This window comes from Archocentrus centrarchus, chromosome 13 (assembly GCF_007364275.1).
Source record: "Archocentrus centrarchus isolate MPI-CPG fArcCen1 chromosome 13, fArcCen1, whole genome shotgun sequence".
NCBI lineage: Eukaryota > Metazoa > Chordata > Actinopteri > Cichliformes > Cichlidae > Archocentrus > Archocentrus centrarchus.
In genome coordinates this window covers 43,075,186-43,096,321 of record NC_044358.1, presented here as the reverse complement: position 1 = coordinate 43,096,321, position 21,136 = coordinate 43,075,186, and the positions used below count along the sequence as shown (strand labels likewise).

At 41.3% G+C, this 21,136-nt stretch overlaps 1 protein-coding gene across 2 annotated transcripts in view; it reads left to right on the top strand.

Annotated features, from left to right (window-relative positions):
• The window catches only part of LOC115791194 (alpha-2-macroglobulin-like), a 60,513-nt gene extending 48,425 nt beyond the window's left edge, over positions 1-12,088 (top strand). Inside the window, exons 25-36 of one of the 2 annotated variants that reach the window (XM_030745329.1) lie at positions 144-219; positions 3,500-3,656; positions 3,968-4,042; positions 8,783-8,945; positions 9,016-9,203; positions 9,855-10,067; positions 10,364-10,482; positions 11,079-11,169; positions 11,272-11,340; positions 11,415-11,520; positions 11,655-11,693; positions 11,943-12,088. In XM_030745329.1, coding sequence (XP_030601189.1) covers positions 144-219; positions 3,500-3,656; positions 3,968-4,042; positions 8,783-8,945; positions 9,016-9,203; positions 9,855-10,067; positions 10,364-10,482; positions 11,079-11,169; positions 11,272-11,340; positions 11,415-11,520; positions 11,655-11,693; positions 11,943-11,947 — 1,301 coding nt within the window. In that variant the 3' untranslated portion in view covers positions 11,948-12,088. Of the gene's footprint in view, positions 1-143; positions 220-3,499; positions 3,657-3,967; positions 4,043-8,782; positions 8,946-9,015; positions 9,204-9,854; positions 10,068-10,363; positions 10,483-11,078; positions 11,170-11,271; positions 11,341-11,414; positions 11,521-11,654; positions 11,700-11,942 lie in introns of both variants that reach the window. The other variant, XM_030745328.1, reaches the window with a different exon arrangement.
• The last annotated feature ends 9,048 nt before the right edge of the window (positions 12,089-21,136 follow it).

Here is a 21,136-nt window from a genome sequence, read left to right as displayed (position 1 = left end):
CACCACCAACCTGTTAATTGGTAGATGACCTACTCTACCTCCTGAGCTACAGTCACCCCCCCCCCCCCCCCCAGAATTATAGAATTCCCAAACCTTGACCTACGTGTGTCTTGTTGATCTCTTCATGGTGTCTGTTGTTACAGGATACCAAAGACAGCTCAATTATAAAAGTTATGATGGCGCTTATACCACATTTGGAACAGGCCCAGGAAATACTTGGTGAGAACATTACTGATTTACGTCTGTGTAGATTCTCAGTTATCCAGGTCATAGTAGTCTCTGGAGCTTGAAAAAGGCGACTGGACTTCTTTTTGTTTCTTGAAGACGTTTCACCTCTCATCCGAAAGGCTTCTTCAGTTCTCAACCAAATGGTGGAGAGACCCAGGTATTTAAACCCCTGTGGGCGTAGTCCCCTGGAGGTGGTTATGACCCTCTATTGATCATGTGCTTGAACACATGTGCCCAGGTGTGAAGGGGGCGTGGGTCATATTTAATCAGTGGTTTCAGTTGAAACCAACTTAGGACTCCGCTCCATTGTTTCCTGTGGCCTATTGAGGTCACTGGAACAAAGGTGTGAATGGGGGTTGAGACGTCTGGGAAGGGAGCTCAGGACAGCACTGTAAGCGGGGGAAAGTTGGTGACGTAATCCACCTCCTCTGTTCAATGATGGTTGTTCACAGTGGACATAGATGGCTTCTTTCACTCCTCTTTCAAACCATCTGTTTTCCCTGTCCAAAATGTGGACATTGGCATCCTCAAAAGAGTGCCCTTTTTCCTTCAGATGCAGATGTACTGCTGAATCTTGTCCTGTCGAGGTGGCTCTTCTATGTTGTGCCATTCGTTTGTGAAGAGGCTGTTTGGTTTCACCAATGTAGAGGTCCGAGCACTCTTCACTGCACTGAACAGCATACACTACATCGCTGATCTTGTGTTTGGCGGGTTTGTCCTTGGGATGAACCAGTTTTTGTCTTAGGGTGTGACTTGGTTTGAAGTATACTGAGATGTCATGCTTGGAGAAAATTCTTCTGAGTTTCTCTGACAAGCCTGACACATATGGGATGACAATGTTGTTCCTCTTGTCCTTCCCATTCTCTGTAGTTTGTGTTTGGCCTTCATTCCTGTGCATCTTAGCTGATTTGATGAAGGCCCAGTTGGGGTAACCGCATGTTTTGAGGGCTTTCTTAATGTGTGTGTGTTCCTTATGCTTCCCTTCTGCCTTAGAGGGAACACTTTCCGCACGGTGTTGTAGGGTCCTGATCACCCCAAGTTTGTGTTCCAGAGGGTGGTGGGAGTCAAAGAGGAGATACTGGTCTGTGTGTGTGGGCTTCCGGTAAACTTCAATGTTGAGGCTTCCATCTTCCTCGATAAGCACCGCACAGTCCAGGAATGGTAACTTGTTATCTCTGGTGTCCTCCCTGGTAAAACGTATGTATTTATCCACTGAGTTAATGTGACGAGTGAAGGCTTCTACTTCTTGGGTTTTGATTTTGACCCAGGTGTCATCTACATATCTGTACCAGTGGCTAGGTGCCATCCCTTTGAAAGAACCAAGAGCTTTACTTTCCACTTCCTCCATGTAAAGGTTGGCTACAATGGGAGACACTGGGGAGCCCATGGCACATCCATGCTTCTGTCTGTAGAATCCATCATTGTATTTAAAATATGTTGTGGTAAGGCAGAGATCTAAAAGTGCACAAATCTGATCTGGGGTGAAGCTGGTTCTGTTCAGTAAGGAATCGTCTTCCTGTAGTCGTCTTCTGACGGTCTCCACTGCCTCAGTTGTAGGTATGCAAGTGAAAAGTGAAACCACATCAAAGGACACCATGGTTTCATCTGGATCCAGTACAAGATTCTGGACCTTGTTAGTAAAATCTGTAGAGTTTTCAATGTGGTGGGGTGTGATGCCAACAAGCGGTGATAAGATGGTGGCGAGGTGTTTGGAAATGTTGTAGGTGACCGAGTTTATACTGCTGATAATGGGTCGAAGTGGGACTCCTTCTTTGTGGATCTTTGGGAGTCCATAAATGCATGGAGTGGCTTCTCCAGGGTACAGGCGGTAGTAAGTGGGGCGGTCAATGGCTTTTTCCTTTTCAAGTTGTTGCAGGCAGCAAACAACTTTTTTCTTGTAGTTGCTTGTGGGATCACGTCTCAAGACCTCATAAGTATTGTTGTCACTGAGGAGTGTAGTAATTTTGTTGTGGTAATCCGATGAATTCAGCACAACCGTGCACCTCCCCTTGTCGGCTGGCAGTATGGTGATGTTTTGATCCTTGCTTAGGGCTGTGATGGCCTTCTTCTCCTGAATGGTGAGGTTGGATGGAGGAAGTCTTGCACTGGCGAGAGTGGCTGAAACTTTCATCCTGATCTGTTCTGCTACAGGATGAGAAAGTTTGTTATTTCTTATAGCGGTTTCTGTTGCTGTGATGAGGTCTACTATAGGAAGCTGTTGTGGGGCTATGGCAAAGTTGAGTCCTTTGGCTAGCACATTTTCCTCTGGTTTGGTGAGGACCCTGTCTGATAGGTTCTTCACCCACTTTCCTTGGTTTCCATTGCTTATCGTGTCGTCCTGTTTGTTAACAGATGAATGGTATGCCTTGGTTTGCAGCGTTTGAAATTTACGTAGTTGTCTTTCCTTACCTTTGATGTGTTGTGCGAGCTGGGCTTTGTCCACAAATGTAGAAACTTCTTCTGCGATGGTGTGAGGTAAGAGTGATGAGAGTTTCTGCTGAAGGGGACTACGCCCACAGGGGTTTAAATACCTGGGTCTCTCCACCATTTGGTTGAGAACTGAAGAAGCCTTTCGGATGAGAGGTGAAACGTCTTCAAGAAACAAAAAGAAGTCCAGTCGCCTTTTTCAAGCTCCAGAGATTACTGATTTACACAATTACATGTGGACAGAGAGATAGACAAATACAGTTTATCTCAAAATCAAAATGGCACTTACTTTGATGACTTTTTGGTAAAATGTGAGTTATTTTTAAATATCCCACTGCACAGACAGTCCTCATAGGGATAAATGGGAAATGAACTAGCTCTTATATAGCACTTTTCTACTCAGTCAGAGCACTCAAAGCGCTTACACAACATGTTTACATTTACCCATGCACTCACATTCATACAAGCACTTCCATGTTTATACTAAGCTAAGTGCTTTTTTAATTAACTAGCATTCACACACATTCAAAGTCCGACAGGATGGTCAGAGAGCAACTTGGGGTTAAGTATCTTGCCCAAGAATACATTGGCATGTAGCCTGGAGTAGCCAGGAATCGAACCGCTGACCTTCCGATCAGTAGGTGACTTGCTCTACCTACTGAGCTACAGCCACCACCACCCATTAGTACCACAAACATGTCCACCTGTATTGCTTAAAATAATCCATGAATTAGCTTAAATACCTTTAATACTTTAACTTCCCTGATGACATTCAATGTGTTTTGTTTCATTCTGTTTGTCATTTTGACATCGCATGTAAATATTTTTTTTTACTTTTTGTCAGGCTGACTGCTTTTGTGGTGAGAAGTTTTTCCAAAGCTCAGTCCTTCATCTACATTGATCCAAGAAAGATCAAAGAGTCTAAAACCTGGTTAGAACAAAAACAGCAAGAAAATGGCTGTTTTGAAACGTCAGGGAAACTCTTCAACAACAGAATGAAGGTAACCTGGTACTTTCTTGTGTGGTATGGTAACCTTTAGTGTTAATGAAGGTTATCATCAGCAATATGCAGTCATTTTGGTCAGGAAATAATTTACATTAACATTAACTTTGACAAATTCAATACTGGCTCATGGGTGAGCATCGAGAGCCCCATAGGACTCACAAAGTTATACGCAATTTACAGGTCATAATCACTTATGAAAGGGGACACTAAAACCATGTTCAGCTCAGAATAATTTTTATGATTTCATTTCCCCAAATGTTGTTAGTGCATTGATGATAAAGTCTCTATGGTACCTTCTTTTGACAGGGTGGTGTGTCTGATGAAGTGACTCTCAGTGCGTACATCACTGCTGCCTTCTTGGAAATGAAAATATCCCCAAAAGTGAGTAGACTCAAAAGCTATCAAGCTATTTTGACAAAAAAAAATTAAAAATAAAGAGCATAGTGTTACCTGTATATATATATATATATATATATATATATATATATATATATATATATATATATATATATATATATATATATATATATTATATTATATTATTATATACATTTTATTTATTACACTCACCCATATAATGCATACCGTGTATGCTGTGTACCTTACCGGCTACAAATGTATATAATATTTTGATATCTGTATATAGTGTTTTGATGTGTGTGTATATGTGTGTATATGTACATGTGTGTATTGACTATATATTTTCTGTATATAGTGCTTATGTATATGTGTATAGTGTTTTTCTATTTTATTTTATTCTATTCTATTTTTAGTTTGCTGTACTGAGCTGCTGTAATGCGCAAATTTCCCCATCGTGGGATCATTAAAGTTTTATCTTATCTTATCTTATCTTATATATATAGAGAGAGAGTATAGAGTATAGCTCCTAGCTGAACTCAACTATGCAGTTAAGTTCAGGTAGGAGTCCCTGTACAAAAGTTGATCTCACTGCCGGCCCACACCACAACATAGATGGCACAGCTTATTACATTTGACATTTTTGGCATTTTTATATGGATCAAGCTATTTAAGCTGTTTCAGTGTGCAGTTGCTGCTGCCTCTGCAAGCCCCTTTGCAACCCATCTCCACTTCAGATCCTTCATTTTCTGCTGTTTATGTTCTGACTCTATCAACATCATGGTCATTGTCATTGATGTGTGCGCTGTTCTGTGAAAGATAAGTGAGTGGAAATGTGAGAAGTTGCCAGAACAAAGCTGTGCTGCCAGTATAAATGGCTGAAAATCATTGTCTGTGCTCATTTTGATTCATTTTTGTGGTTCAAAAGAAACATCAACAATTGTGTACAAAATAAGTATTTTTTCTTTCATTCGGTACACAGCTGCTGACCTGGGTACAGAAGGAACCGGAGGTGCCTCAGTTGGAGTCCATCCCAAATCATTTTCTGCATGAAATTTCTACCACTCTCTCTATTTTTTCCTGTTACTCTGGGCTGGCAGTATCTCGAGGTCTTGCTCATGAGAGGGGACAGGGGAGTGGGAGATTCAGAGATGGATTAGGGCTGTGGCTGCAGTGATGCAGATGCTGCACTGGTCTGTTGTAGTAAGGAGAGAGCTGAGCGTAAAAATAAAGCTGTCGATGTACCAGTAGATATACGTCCCCATCCTTCTGTAGTTCTGTAACTAAGTTAAAGGATATAATTCCTTCATTATTATACTCTTCAATGCCATGTGCCAACAAAGTAGAGGTAGATTATCTGAGGTAGATTATCTCGTCAATAGTTTTACATTTGCACTGCATACAGCTCTGGATACTGTGGCTCCACTGAAAAGCAAAGACTCAAATCAGAAGTGCCTGACTCCCTGGAATAGCTCATAAACTGGATGCTTAAAGCAGATAACCCACTAATCTAGAAGATGTTGATTTAGCCCAAAAAAGAGTTTGTTGCTCTATAAAAACACCCTCCGTAAAGCTAGGACATCTTACTGTTCATCACAAATTGAAGAAAAGAACAACTGCAAGTTTCTTTTCAGCACTGTAGCCAGGCTGACAAAGAGTCAGAGCTCTGTGGAGCCGAGTAGTCCCTTAACTTTAACTAGCAATGACATCATGGATTTCTTCACAAATAAAACGTTAATTAAAACCTTCCTTTTCTCTCCAAAATCCTTGAAAGAGTAGTTGGACTTCAGTGCAGCTTTTGATACCAATGACCATAACATTTTATGATTAGAGCATACTATAGGTATTAACGGTACTGCACTGCAGTGGTTTGAATCATATTTATCTAATAGACTCCAATTTGTTCATGTAAATGGGGAGTCTTCTTCACACACTAAGGTTAATTATGGAGTTACACAGGGTTCTGTGCTGGGATCAATTTTAGTTACACTATACATGCTTCCCTTAGGCAGTATTATTAGAAAGCATTGTATACATTTTCATTGTTATACAGATGATACCCAACTTTATCTATCCATGAAGCCAGATGACATACATCAGTTAGTTAAACTGCAGGAATGTCTTAAAGACATAAAGGCCTGGATGACCTCAAATTTCCTGCTTCTAAATTCAGATAAAACTGAGGTTATTGTTATTGGCCCAGTAGGTCTGCTTTGTCTAGCCAGATACTTACTCTGGATGGCATTGCATTGGCTTCTAGTGACTCTGTGAGGAATCTCAGAGTTGTTTTTGACAGGATCTGTCCTTTAATGCACAATATGTAGGACTGCTTTTATGCATTTGCACAATATTACAATATTTCTAAAATTAGAAACATCTTGTCTCAGCGTGATGCTGAAAATCTAATTCACAGATTTATTACGTCTAGGCTGGTGTAATGCAAATGACCATTGAGCAGCAAGGCTTTAATCATTGCAGGCAGAGACTTGATTTACTATAGTCCACATTTTGTCATTTTTATTTATCAAGGCTCAATTTACAACACTTGGCTCAGCTGCCTTGTTACACAAGTGTGACCTATTCCAGCGGCACAGACAAAACAAAGAGGGAACAGCTAAAAATCTATCAGGAGTATTACAAACTTTCCCAAAAAGCAATTAAAATAGCAACCAGTTATATATTAGCATTTATAATTAAAACAATCACCCAACAATATTCATAAACCCATATCTACAGTAAAACCATATACCAATACAAAAACCCTCCAAAACACCTAAAAAAAAAAAAATCCCAAGCAATTCCACCACCCAGTTCCCTCTTTGGTCTCTCTCAGAACTAAGGCTGAGGAGTGCAGTCATTTCAGAGTGACTCCTCCAGACTGAAAGGAACTATTTGAGGTGGTTCAGACAGTGTTCATCCTTGGTATTCCCCCAGCTAAGCTGGAGGACGTGGCTGGAGAGAGGGAGGTCTGGTGTTCTCTGCTTAGGCTGCTTCTCCCACAACCCAGCACTGAATAAGCAGAAGATGGATGGATGGATGGATGGATAGATGGATGGATGGGCTGTCCTATGAAAATAAAGGCTACAATGTTAATGAGAAAGCCTTACAAATATATCTTCATTTCTGTATTTACTTTGGATTCATATCTAGACTTTTTTCCATTCCACAACTACCCATCTCATTTTTTAAAAAAAGATTTGTTAGTTTACTTTATCACATTAGCTTTTATACATATGATAGTTTCAGTGCTGAAAAACAAAGCACATTTAAGCTGTGTTAATAACTGCCAATAAATTTCACACCAACTCAGAGTTTCAAATCTATACTTAAACTCCCAAATTTGTTTGACCAAATTTGAGCATCCATACAGGTTAAATAGGAAAAGTGAACAAGTTTAGGTGCCGTTTACACGAAGCCGTTTTCACTGGAAACGGTGTCGTTTTGATGCGTTTCAGCCTTTCGTTTACACGATGGCGATTCAGAAACGATCCGCGTTTACACGAGGACATGTGAAATGATGAAAACGATGTAGTTCCCATGCCAGGCCACAAGTTGGCGTTGGTTTTCTCTTTGCAGTTTGTTTACGCAAGACGCGCATGCGTGGAGTGACACAGTAGGTAGTGCGGCAAATTGTTCATTACTTACAAAACGGCCAATGTGAGAGGTTTTGTGTGGACCGATGATGAGGTTGGATCGCTGCTGCACACAACGCTGAATTACAAAACGGTAAAAACACAGGAAAAGCATAAGAAGCACTCGTGCATCAGCGAGTACTGTTTATCAGTTTGCGCGTGCGCGAAAAACTGGCCGTCGCAACCATAGTGCGCATGTGCGAGTCGAGCGTTTTCAAATCACCCCGGTTTCAAGTGTTTACACGAAAACGCAAGCCGGTGCGTTTCTGAAACGCTCCACTCTGGACCCCGTTTCTGAAACACATCGTTTTCACTCTGTTGTCGTGTAAACAGAAGGGCGAAACGCATCAAAACGACACCGTTGTCGTGTAAACGCAAGGCCGAAACGCATCAAAACGACACCGTTTCAAAATGAAAACGGTCTCGTGTAAACGGCACCTTAATGTCACTGTTCAAGCAATTCAACTGTTTTAGTGCTTCATGGGATATGAGCGACCCATGACGAAATAAGTGTTCCAGGTGAATGATTCCGCCTTACTTTCATGAGTTGAATACAAACATCACTGTCTCATTCACCAAAGCATGCTATGCACAAAATTAAGTGGTGATCATAAAGAAGTTATGGACACAACAATGAAAATAATTTACTTTGTCCTTGGGAATTCAAGCACACAGAACCATTTGTTTCCAAAATTTGTGCAGGAATCTGAAGCCTCCCATGATGACCTCTTACTACACAATAATGTGCGCTGTCTCAGTAAGGGCAAAGCACTGGAGTGTTTCGATGAATTCAGGGACCAAGTTGTGGATTTTTTTAATGCAAAGTCAACTCACACTGGCAGCTGACCTGTGTGTGTGTGTGTGTGTGTGTGTGTGTGTGTGTGTATATATATATATATATATATATATATATATATATATATATATATATATATATATATATATATATATATATATGAATAAAATCAGGACCTTAATGAGTACGTGGAGAACACTAGAGGTCAACTTCAAGCCACTCCACCACCACCAAAATTCTTAGGTTTGGTGGCGGTGAAAGTTTAATCAAACATGTCTGTTTATGCATATCCATTAAATCCCTTTGCCTAAAATTTGTTGTTTTGATCTCTTAAAGGATCCTGTGGTGAACAACAGCCTGGTTTGCCTCAAAGAATCCATCAGTGACCTCAGCAACACCTACACTACAGCTCTGCTGGCGTACATCTTCACCCTGGCAGGAGACATGGAGACCCGTGCTCACCTTATGAGGCACTTAGACACAGTTGCAGTGAAGGAAGGTGACTCATCCACTTGCAGGAAATAATTGAGGCTTTATTACCATGAATGTAACTTATATTGTGTTTGTAGGAAGCTTCCTCTACTGGTCTCAGACAGTAACAGAAACATCAGCCTCTCTGTCAGTGGAGATCAGTTCTTATGTGCTGCTGGCCAAACTCAGTGCCTCCCCAACTGTTGAGGACCTGGGCTATGCCTCTGGTATTATCAGGTGGCTGACTGGCCAGCAGAACTATTATGGAGGCTTCTCTTCCACTCAGGTACTACACCACCCAAACACCTCATCTTTAAGTTAACATACAGTCTGAGACAAATAAGGGGGAAAAAATCATGGAAATATCTGTGAGAAGAGATAATTCTGAATCTTTCATTTTGGTTGCTGTTCTGTTAAAAAAACAAACAAAAAATTCTATCTCCAAAATGGTACCTTTCCCATGAGATATGTAAAGCAGATTTATTTTAGAAAAGCTGTGAATTTTTTCATTCCTTACTTAGAATATGAAATTTAGATCCTATTTAATTTTATCCAAAAATTTATAGTTTTGGCAGAATAGCAATGTAAACTCATGCATCAACTCACCAACTACAGTGTCACAACCTGTCAATAACATATCACATGTACAGAGAATACCCTGAAGTTTCAATTCTAATTTCTTTACTTTGTTTCTCAATTGAAATTCCCAGTTAACTAAACTTTTTTAAATCTTTCATTTAATCAGGAAGTGAAATTTAGAAAAAATCTGATATTAAGAATCTCTTTTGCTTTTTGACAACTTTTATTTATAGATTTTGAATTTTAACATACTGTTTTGCAAGACTGTCCTGAATAACCTCTCCAATAACCTTATATTATATGGCATCCTACATATGCCTGCTGCTGTATGTAACCAGAATGTGTGTCCATATTGTAGGACACAGTGGTGGCTCTTCAGGCTCTGGCTCTCTACTCCACTCTGGTGTTCAGTCCTGAGGGTTCAAGCACAGTGACTGTTCAGACTCCCAGCAGTCAGCTGACATTTGATGTAAATCAGGACAATAAACTGCTCTACCAGGAGAAGACGATGCAGGACGTGTCAGGAAAATACAGCCTGGAGGTGAAGGGCACTGCATGTGCTTCAGTGCAGGTCAGTGGCAGCATCATGGGTCCTGGTTGTTTTCATGTCAAAGGGTTTAATAATTTTTTTCTTTATAAAGAGCTAAAGAAGATTAACATTTTCAGATACAATAATTCTCATCTTGTTCATGCATTTGCATAAACAAACTGTAGAATTGTAGAGTTTGGAATTTTGAGCAGGTTTTCTTTCAGAGTTTACTAGATAACTACAATCTTTTTACTGACGAGGACCTCTTTTCTAAAATAAATTAAAATAGAAATGAAAAAAAATTCTTGCCACTCACTTTTTGTCTATTTGTTTCCCAGATTTCTGTTCACTACAACATCCCAACTCCTACTGATGTCACCACTCTCAGCGTGAAGGTCAAACCAGAGGTCGACACCATGAGTGAATCTACCAAACTCACTCTGAAAATCAAATCCCTGTAAGTATTTAACAGGTTAGAGAAGACAGATTAAAATTTAGATTTTAAAATCTTTTATTTGTTTTTAAATGTCTTCATGGCCTTGCCCCACCATATCTGTCTGACCTTCTCCACCTATATGCCCCTTCACGTTCACTCAGGTCAGCTCATCTGTCACTGTTAGTTATCCCAAAGACAAAGAGGACGATGAGAGGTGACCGTGTTTTCATTCCATAGTTTTTGCCCCAAAATTGTGGAATGATCTCCCTTTGCACATCAGGCAGGCTGACTCACTCTCTGCTTTTAAATGCTCTCTTAAAACACATTTCTTCTTTTTGGCCTTTAACTCAGTCTGAGATCTTGGTTTTTATTGTTTTAATTGTTGTTACACTTCAGACAAACCTGATTGTTCTTACTTGTGTACAGCACTTTGGTCAATGGCATTGATTTTAAAGTGCTTTATAAATAAAACTGAGTTGAGTTGAGATACACGAATGCTATTTACTAGTGTTGGAGTAACTGTTGGTGGGTGAAAATGTGAGAAATGTGATTGTCCAGATTAAGAAGCATCTATGGATACAAATCAGTACAATCATATTTTAATTGTTCAAACACAGATACAGTGGAAAGGAGAGCACTACAAACATGGTGATCCTGGATATCAAAATGCTCTCTGGATTTGTCCCAGACCCAGAGTCTTTGACAATAGTGAGTTATTACAGTTATTACATTCAGCTGAACAGAAATGTTGCTAAAATGTTTCAATTTCTCATGTGATAATTGTGATTATAAGAATTTGTCTCCTGACAGCTCAAAGGTGCCCTGATGGTGGATCGTGTTGAACAAAAGGAAGATCAGGTTCTTGTGTACTTACAGGAGGTGAGTGGAATTCACTGTGACTTACAAAGATCTGTGAACTTGTTACAAAGCTTGTTTTGTATTTTTCTGTTCAGTTACCAAAGGACACCCCCATCAGCCACAGCTTAGCGATCATACAGGAGCTCCCAGTGGACAACCTGAAGCCGGCTGTGGTCAAGATCTATGACTACTACCAGCCAAGTAGGACTCTAACTCCCTTTACTGCAACAGCACACTGACACACTTTAAAGCAGCCACACAATAAACTGAACACTTCACAGAAACTCAAGTTTTCTGATGTATATATAATATGTTGGACACATTTTTTTTGTCAGGTGACCAGGCTGAGACAGAATACATTTTCATCCCTCAAGGTACAGGTAGGAAACTGTAACACTGTACGAGCATACCTTTCACACACATTTATTTAACAGCCTATTGTTTCACCTCAATAGAAAAATAATCTTCTGGTAACATTCAGAGATTGCCAAAACTCTCCAACATGTATATACAGTTTTTTTTTTTTTTTTTGACAATCAACAGGTAATTCAGTAAGTTTTTGAATTTAAATGAAAATAAATGATTTCTTTCAGATGATTATTATTTTTATTCCTCTTTTACAGTTTGAAGACAGAAGTGTGGTCAGTCCTGAGGTCATTTCTCAACCTAAGAACTTTATTAAAGATACTTGTTTGCTCATATGTGTCTCTGTATTTTGGGAGTAACTCTTTGAGGTCTTTATTATTATCAATTCTTAATATTATTAACAATAATCATATTGAAAAACATAATGAAAAATAAATTCTGAAAATGAATTGATATCATTCATGATTCATCTGTTTGGCAGATTATAGGCCAAAAAGTAATTTACACCAGTTTAAATACAGCAAATAATTTTTTGGCAAATGCCAAAAATCATTCTTTGGCATGACAACGGTAAAAAAGGCGCGCAAGAGATGCTGGTGTCAACTGTCAACAGTCAGCTCCAGCTCATCGTGGCAAAATCCCAAAAACGGTCACTGAACTCACCAGCGAGAGATGTGATGAGTGCTACATATCACTTTGTTTGCACACAATATTGGCAACCATGACTTCCCGCAGAGCTGGGAAGTGTGTGGTGCAGTGCATGTTTTGTGACAAGTTGGACAAGTTGCAGGTTTGTTTGTAGCAAGGTCCGGGGGTTAGGTTGGGATGTCCCCTTGCTGCCAAAATGAAGTTTGCACACAGAACAGGATGTCTGTGGAGGATTTCAGCTGTCCAGCCTCTCTGAAAGAGTCTCTAAAAGTCACTGAAGTCACTGGAAAAAATCACAAAATCTCTCAATAGTTGCTGTTTGGAAAAAAAAGTCACTAAGGTTATGAAAAGTCACTAAGTTGGCAACACTGTGTGTTACCTATGACCTCCACGTAGCATCACACAGCATGGGCTGTGATTGGTTGATTATTCAATCTTCTTTTGAAGCAGTTGGAAGTCATCTGTTAAATGACACTGCCTCCATGATTTAAAAATAACAAACAGGAATGCTGAGTTGTATTTATTCCTTGTGCCAACGGGCCAGAAATAACACATTTATGGACAAGGTGTGCGGGCCATACAAAATCCGTGGTTGGACCATATTTGACTCTTCTGTCATTCTGTCTTTCAAACTCTCATTCGTGCAACCCACTCCCTCCTCATCTCTGCCTCACTCTGGTCACTCAATGCTCCATCCAAGCCTCCATCTACAATGTAAATTCTATATCTTCACCTCTACCAATATCTAGCATACAGGGGGTCCTGTGCTAATTCCTAGAACTGCTGCTATTCTGCCAATATTTCAGTGTGCTGAAGTTTGATCTGTATTATTTACAAAAGTCGAACAAATAAAATAAAATAAAAATATTTTTTTACCCTCGCAGTAACAATGTTTAACCGTCAAGGGGTCTAGGGTATAATTGACTGTTTTTACTTTTTGACTTTTCCTTTATAGTTCACCTTAAAAATGTTTCCCTTGCCTCGTCTGGTATAATTTTTTTCAGGACAACCTCACATGTGTACAGTTATTTATTTATTTATTTTTTACTGTGCAAACCAAAAACATGTATAACAAACTATTTTCCATCCATCCATCCATCCATCCATCCATTTTCTTCTACTTCACGGGGGCAGCACCCTAAGCAGAGAAGCCCACTCCACCCCAGCCACCTCCATCAGCTCATCTGGGGGGGAACCCAAGGCATTCCCAGGCCAGCTGAGAGTTTTAATCTCTCCAGCATGTCCTGAGTCTGCCCTAGGGCCTCCTCCCGGAAGGACATGCCCGGAACTGACTAGGATGCACCCAGGAGGCATCCTAGTCAGATGCCTGAACCACTTCAACTGGCATCACTCACTGTTGAGGAGCAGCAGCTCTACTTTGGGCCCCTCCCAAATGGCTGCACTCCTCACCCTATCTCTAAGGGAAAGGCCAGCCACCCTTCGGAGGAAGCTCATTTCTGCTGCCTGTATTCATGATCTCATTCTTTCGGTTACTACCCAAAGCTCATGACCTTAGGTGAGGGTAGGGACGTAGATAAATCGATGCTTCGCTTTCACGTTCAGTTCCTTTTTTAACCATGACAGACTGGTGCACCGTCCGCATCAGTGCAGACGCAGCCCTGATCCTTCTGTCAGTCTCCCGTTCCCGTCTCCTGTCACTCATGAACAAGACCTTGAGATAATTAAACTCCTCTACCTGGGGCAGCAACTCACCACTGACTCAGAGTGGGCACTCCCTTTTACAGTGGTATGCAAAAGTTTGGACACCCCTGATAATTTTCATGATTTTCCTTTATAAATCATTGGCACCCTTGTTGTTTTATTGATTTGAATACCTTTAGCACTAATTATTGGAACACAAAATTTGTTTTGTAAGCTCATTGACCCTTGACCTACATACACAGGTGAATCCAATTATGAGAAAGGGTTAAGGTGGCCAATTGCAAGTGTTTCTCCTCTTTGCATCTTCTCTGAAGAGTGGCAACATGGGAGCCTCAAAACAACTCTCAAATGAGCTGAAGACAAAGATTGTTCAACATCATGGTTTAGGGAAAGGATCCAAAAAGCTGTCTCAGAGATTTCAGCTGTCAGTTTCCACTGTGAGGAACATAGTGAGGAAATGGAAGACCACAGGCATGGTTCTAGTTAAGGCCCAAAGTGGCAGGCCAAGAAAAACTTCAGATAGGCAGAGGCGAAGGATCGTGAGAACAGTCACAGTCAACCCATAGAGCAGCTCCAAAGACCTACAACATCATCTTGCTGCAGATGGTGTCATTGTGCATTGTTCAACTATTCAGTGCACTTTGCACAAGGAGAGGCTGTATGGGAGAGTAATGCAGAAGAAGCCTTTTCGGCACACACACCGTAAACAGAGTCGATTGAGGTATGCTAAAGCACATTTGGACAAGCCAGCTTCATTCAGTAGAGCACCGCTTTCTCCTCCTGAGTTGCCTGACAGTTTCCCAGAATTGCTTCAAGGCCGTCTAAAAATCTGTTTCCATGGCCTCACCAAACTCCTCCCACACCCAAGTTTTTGCTTCAACCACTGCCTGCTCCATGTTCCGCTTGGTCTGCCGGAGTCCCACAGTCTAACCAAGCCCAATAGGACTCCTTCAGCTTGATGGGTCCCTTCACCTCTGGTGACCACCATCTGGTTCGGGGATTTCCATGACGACAGACACCAACCACATTGCAGCCACAGCTCTGAGCAAAGGCCTCAACAATGGAAATGCGGAACATGGTCCATTTGGACTCAATGTCCTCCCACAGAATGCTGTCAAAGTTCTGCCAGAGGTGGAAGTTGAAGATCTCATGGACTGGGGCCACTGCCAGGTGTTCCCAGTGCACAACCACAATGCATTTAGGTGACCTAAGTCTGTCCAGTATCCTCGCCCTCCACCTGATCCAACTCACCACCAGCTGGTGATCAGTTGACAGCTCAGTTCCTCTCTTCATCCAAGTGTCCAGAACATACAGCTGCAGATCTGATGATACAATCACAAAATCGATCATTGACCTGCGGCCTAGGGTGTCCTGGTGCCATGTGCACTTATGGACATCCTTATGTTTGAACATGGTGTTCAAACATCCTTATGTTTGAACATGGTGTTCACTATGGACAAACTGTGGTTTGCACAGAAGTCCAATAACAAAACACCAATCGGGTTCAGATCGGGCAGGCCGTTACTCCCAATCACGCCCCTCCAGGTCTCACTGTCATTGCCCACGTGAGCGTTGAATTCTCCCAGCAAGACTATGGAGTCACTGGATGGAGCACCCTTGAGCACCCCACCCGCAACTTAAAAAAGGGTCGGTACTCTGAACTGTTATTTGGCACATAAGCGCAAACAATAGTCAGGACCCATTTCCCGGCCCAAAGGTGCAGGGAAGCAACCCTGTTGTCTACCGTTGAAAACTCCAACATATAGGCAGCAAGCTGAGGGGATACAAGAATATCTCAGTTTTCAGCACACCTCAGTTCATCGCTGCTCACTTAGGGCAACTCCAGACTGGAACAGAGTCCAGCCTCTCTCCAGGAGACTGGTGCCAGAGTCCAGGCCATGCATTGAGTTGAGCCTGACTATATCCAGCTGGTATCTCAACCTCACACACTAGCTCAGGCACCTTCACCACCAGAAAGGTGACATTCCCTGTCCCAACAGCCAGTCTTGATGGCGTGGGCCTCTGCCCTTGGGCACCGCCCGACGCACATTGCACCCGACTCCTACAACACCTCCTGCGGGTTGTGGGCCTACAGGGAACAAATTATTTTTACAACTTCAATTACAAACAGAAGTTGTCATTTAAAAAAAATTATAAACAAATATAACAACAAAGTTATATATACAGATGCAGCCACCGAAAATGGCCGGCCGATCCGTGACGCGACCTTGGCCGGTCCTTGGCCGATTCGTGGCCGAACCTTGGCCTAAACGTGATCCCCCGCTAATGACGTAGGAATTCCGGCCACTGGTGGGAATGCCCCTAAGCAGCATTTGGGGAAAATGGTGGTAATGTCTTGTTTATCCACCAGGAGGAGCAGTAATAGTGGAAGTGCATTCATTTACAGTCCGCTGTATACTGTACCAAGGATCCTCACATCATTGAACTGTAATTGTAAGCGGAACTGTCCATTAAAAACAATAGAAAGATGAGAGTAAAGCGGTCATTATAGTGGAGCGGTGAGTATTGTCTGGAGGGACGGGCTGGGCTTGAAGTTCAGCCCGGGACCTCGGACAGGCTGTGAGCGCTGCACCGCCAGCGAAACTGGGTAAAAAAATAAATAAAATAATTCTGATCACCAGCTGGTTTGGCCTGGGAATGACCTGGGAAGCCTAATCCTCTCATCAGTGTCACATTGTTCTTCCAAGTCTTCACAATGTTAAGCTTTTTGTTTGTTTATATTTTCGCTTTTATTTTATAATCAAAACTGCGACCAAAATGACTCTGCTTCTCAAACTAATAATACTGGCAGTCGTCATTGTATGTTGAGCTAGGGTTAGGGTTAGTAATTCAGACTAAATGTCATCCATATTACCTTTGCTGAATCTAACAAAGCATTCTTTGACTCTCCTCCACCTGCTTCATCAAACCTCAGCAGTAAACATATATGAAGGCAGCAGCTGACACAGTAACAGTGAGCGCAGCGCACTGTGCAGTCTAAACTCTGCTCTGATTAATTATATGAATGTACAGCGAGTCAATCAGGATTGTGAAACGTCAGCTGCAGAGCCCCCAGTCTCCATCATCAGATCAATGCCCGGTTCATTTTGTTGTGTAAGCGCTTTGAGTGCTCATATCTGAGTAGAAAAGCGCTATATAAGAACTAGTCCATTTACCATTTACCATTCATTTTCCATTTTATAAACAATACTTTAGAGGTTTTCGTGAAGTCACACTGTGACAGTGACGTGCATTAGTGTGTGTGTGTCATCAGTGGCTATAAAAGGCCTTTTCTTAAAGGATAAAGTGGTGTTTGAGCCACAGTTACGGCGGAGCGGCGGCTCCTTGAAATGGGACGCAGCCTTCCTGCGGCAGACAGCTAGCAGCAGGAACCGGACGCGCCAGGTTAGCCTAAGAAGCTACTGAGGCGTCCGTGACAACCACCATACAAACAGCCTTTTAAGACCGTTTTAAAAACATCCTCAGAGTTCAAACGAACAAAAATATTTGATTTGAAACAGTTACAGCTGCAGAGCTGTGGCGGCATCTTTAAACGTTGTTTACATAGATGATCATGAATGATACGATGTAGCTAGCAGTGTAGCTAGCAGTGAATGACGTGACGTCATTGTGTGCGCATTTCACAGCTGTCTGTCTCAGTCTGTTGTTGATATTACTCCAATTAACATGTTTACTTTCTCTGGACCATCTCAGGTCCACCGTTACAATTTCAGCCTACAAAATGATTTAAATATGAACACACACTCTAACATCAGTGCGCTTTATGAAGTCCAATCCTTAAAATAAATATTATGTTTGTAAACACTCATGTCTCTGAAATAAGTACAGATGTTCATGTTTGTCATTACCATTTTATTTGTTTAGAGAATTGTGAACTTCACATTGTGTATCTAATCAGAGTCTCAGCATCCTTCAGTCAGAGACTGAGACTGGATCACAGCTTTAACCTCTGCAGAGTCACAGACAGACACAAACCTTCCAAATCACACACAAGCAGCCCAGTCTCATCATTTTTGGATGCCTCTACTGTACACTACACTGTGATCAATATATTAAAAATTATAAATGAAAAGATAACATTCACATAAAGCTGTTTGAAAGTAAAATTTATAGGTACTTTCCAATAATATTTTTAAGGATCTCTGTCAGAGACCAGACAGAGCCATGACTCTCAAGAACCAGAGACTGAAATATGGAGAAAAAAAAATCCCTATGAGAAATAAATGTGTAACAGTAAATATTTTGTCCAGTGGAAAATAATCGTTTTGAAACAAAAGCTTGGGATATCATCAAACCAGAAAAATAGAACTCATTTTTTTCTTTAATAACACACCTTAGCATGTAGTAATGTGACACGTTTCCAAACAACAATACATAGATTTTGTTCAATGTTTTGATTGTGGCAGTGAAAACACATGTTGCTGTGTGAGTGTGACTGGCAGCCTGTGCACTGAGACCATGAAGCCCACTTCTGTGAAGCTTCTTCTTCTTCTTCTTCTTCTTCTTCTTCTTCTTCTTCTTCTTCTTCTTCTTCTTCTTGGCATCAAAACAGAGGTGGGAGAAATCTACCAAAAGGAGAAAGAACATCTGAGGTGAAACCAGTCAGGACAAATGATTAAATTATATATAGTAGTTCAATACAGCCTCTCGGGTAGCTTTGTGTTGATTTCAGCTCACTGCTCCTGTCTGTGGACCCGTGGTTTTTATGTTTGTAACCACTTAACTTCCATTCATCTATTTAACTCAGGGAGGAGAAATGTCAGGTTGGTGCAGGCTGGTGAGTTTAGGAGGGAGGTGCGTTTGGTTCTCTGTTGTCATTATCTGAAAGATTTGGTTCACCCTGTGGCTGGGCTGTATCTGGGGTTATGTTGGACCTGTCACACTTAGCAAGTTTCCCAGGTTGGTGTTTATGGTTTAGAACTTCTAGCTCTGGAGCAGCATCTGTGGCTGTGCAGGGTCCCGTTGGTTTTTGCTGTTTCTCCAGATCTGCGTTGGAAATTAGGTTATTGATCTCAGTGCATTCCTAAACAGGCTGAACAAGGTTATATATCGTCACCCTCCTAAAAAAATGGTCAAAGACATTTTTAAAATTTTATTTTTGTCTAAATTAAATTTTCAACATTCGGTTAAGTTTTTTGTGTTTTCTGAAAAGCCTGAAAAAATCAAGGGAGGGTGACGACATGTTTCATGGCTAAATAACATAACTGCTGCAGTCTGATAGTGACAGCAAGATCTGAAGCAGTGGGTGACGAGGAAGAGGAGGAATACAACAATTTGAAGAGATCCCTCAGTCTACAGTCAGCACAATGGCTACATTAGTGGCTGTTTGAGTTTCCTTCCATCTGCTGTGAACCTGAAGCACGGAGAACACAAAACATCTCTTCCAAATTTGAGATCACAATTACAAATATGTTCTTATTAAAGGTGAAATATGTGTTGTGACCTGGCTTTTTATACACCTGGCAACCCTGGGTCATCAGTGGTAACCCATCCCCACCCCCACACCCATCCCACACACATTCCGATCTACTGGCCCCGTGTACATAACAAAGGTGGCCTAATGAGATGTAAACTGCCATTTGGAGGTGCTTGGTAGAAAAAGGAGTAGTGTGAAAATGCTGGTAGTTCTAGTGGTCCAAGTTGTTCACCCACTCCTCCAACCTCCTACAACAGTCTCCTAAATCCTTAGGGCTTGGTTTGTGGCCTGAACTTGAGTTCAAGCTTCTCCAAACTCCACTGGTGTTGCTCTGCAGTAGCTGCTCCTCCATCTTCTTTCTGTAGGTGTTTTTTCCATCCCTTATTTTCCTTCTGAGATCCTTCTGCACAGCTCTCAGCTCCTCCTTATTTCCTGATCTAAAGGCTCTCTTCTTCTCCTTCAGGAGAGCCTTTGTTTCAGAGCCACAGTTATGTATAACAAGTAATACTCAAGTGAATGTTAAACATGTATTAAAAGAAAAATGATTCAGCTCAGCTCACAAGAAACTGCTGGATACTATTCTGGAAATGCCTAATGAATACAAGGCCACTGTGAGCAATGACAAACCTTTAAACATGATAATCAAAAAGTACACATTAAGTATCATTGCTCACCTTTATTTCTGAGAATGTCACTTCTCAAAATGATTGCATGCTGTCAGCTCTCATGGGTGAAGTTTGGCTTTGAGGGTTGGAGAAGAAGCTTTCCAGCACCTTTGGATTTCCAATTCAGTTCTGAAAGAGCAAAGACACAAACTACAATGATGTATGAAGCGGAAATGTTTGATTGTTGCTGCAGCACAAAACAGGTTTATAAACTGGTAGCTGATATAGCCTGAAGTATTAAAGATGAACCTCCTCTTCCACAAAAAAAAAAAAAAAAAAAAAAGATTTAGTGGTTCTTATTGCTGTTCTCAAATCTGCTCCCTCCACTGATAAACAACAACAATGTAAAACATATTAATGAATCAGTAACAAAATTATGGTGTTGAAAGTAAGTAGCCTGATGCTTCTAGATTAGTGATTCCAAAGCAGGCTGAGTCAAAACCTGAGACGGAGACTGGGTTTGTTTAAAGCTGAGGACAGTGAATCAGTCCCTGCTCACTGACAGGATTCCCAGAGTCTGGAAGCTAATACACTGTAAGTAATACACTGTAAGTTTCACTGTAAGTTTCAGCTCATTCTCAGGTGCTGGCAGGTTTCATGGATCCTCAGGTTTGTCACAGAGGATTAAAGGCAGCCAGACTTTCAGTTTTATGTGTATAGCGCCAAATCACAACAGTCACCTCAAGGCTCTTTCCACAGAAGAGCTGAAGGCTCTGCATCCCATTCTACTCTTAAGTATCATAGGAACCACAAGTAAGCCAGCAGTCTGAAGTATAAACAGACTGCTCTTTGTTTAAATAGTGAATATAAGAAACTTGCTAATATAAGGTTTGTTTACAGTGAATATAAAGAAATCACGGGAACCTCCCCAGCAGCCTAGGCCTATAGCAGCATAACTAAGAGAGGCTTCAGGGTCACCTGATCCAGCAACTGTGTTCAGACCAGTATCATTTTATTTTACATTGTGATAAGCCTGGGTCAGTTCAATGCAGATTAAATGAAGCACTGTACTCGCAGATATTGAATATGGATGCACTGA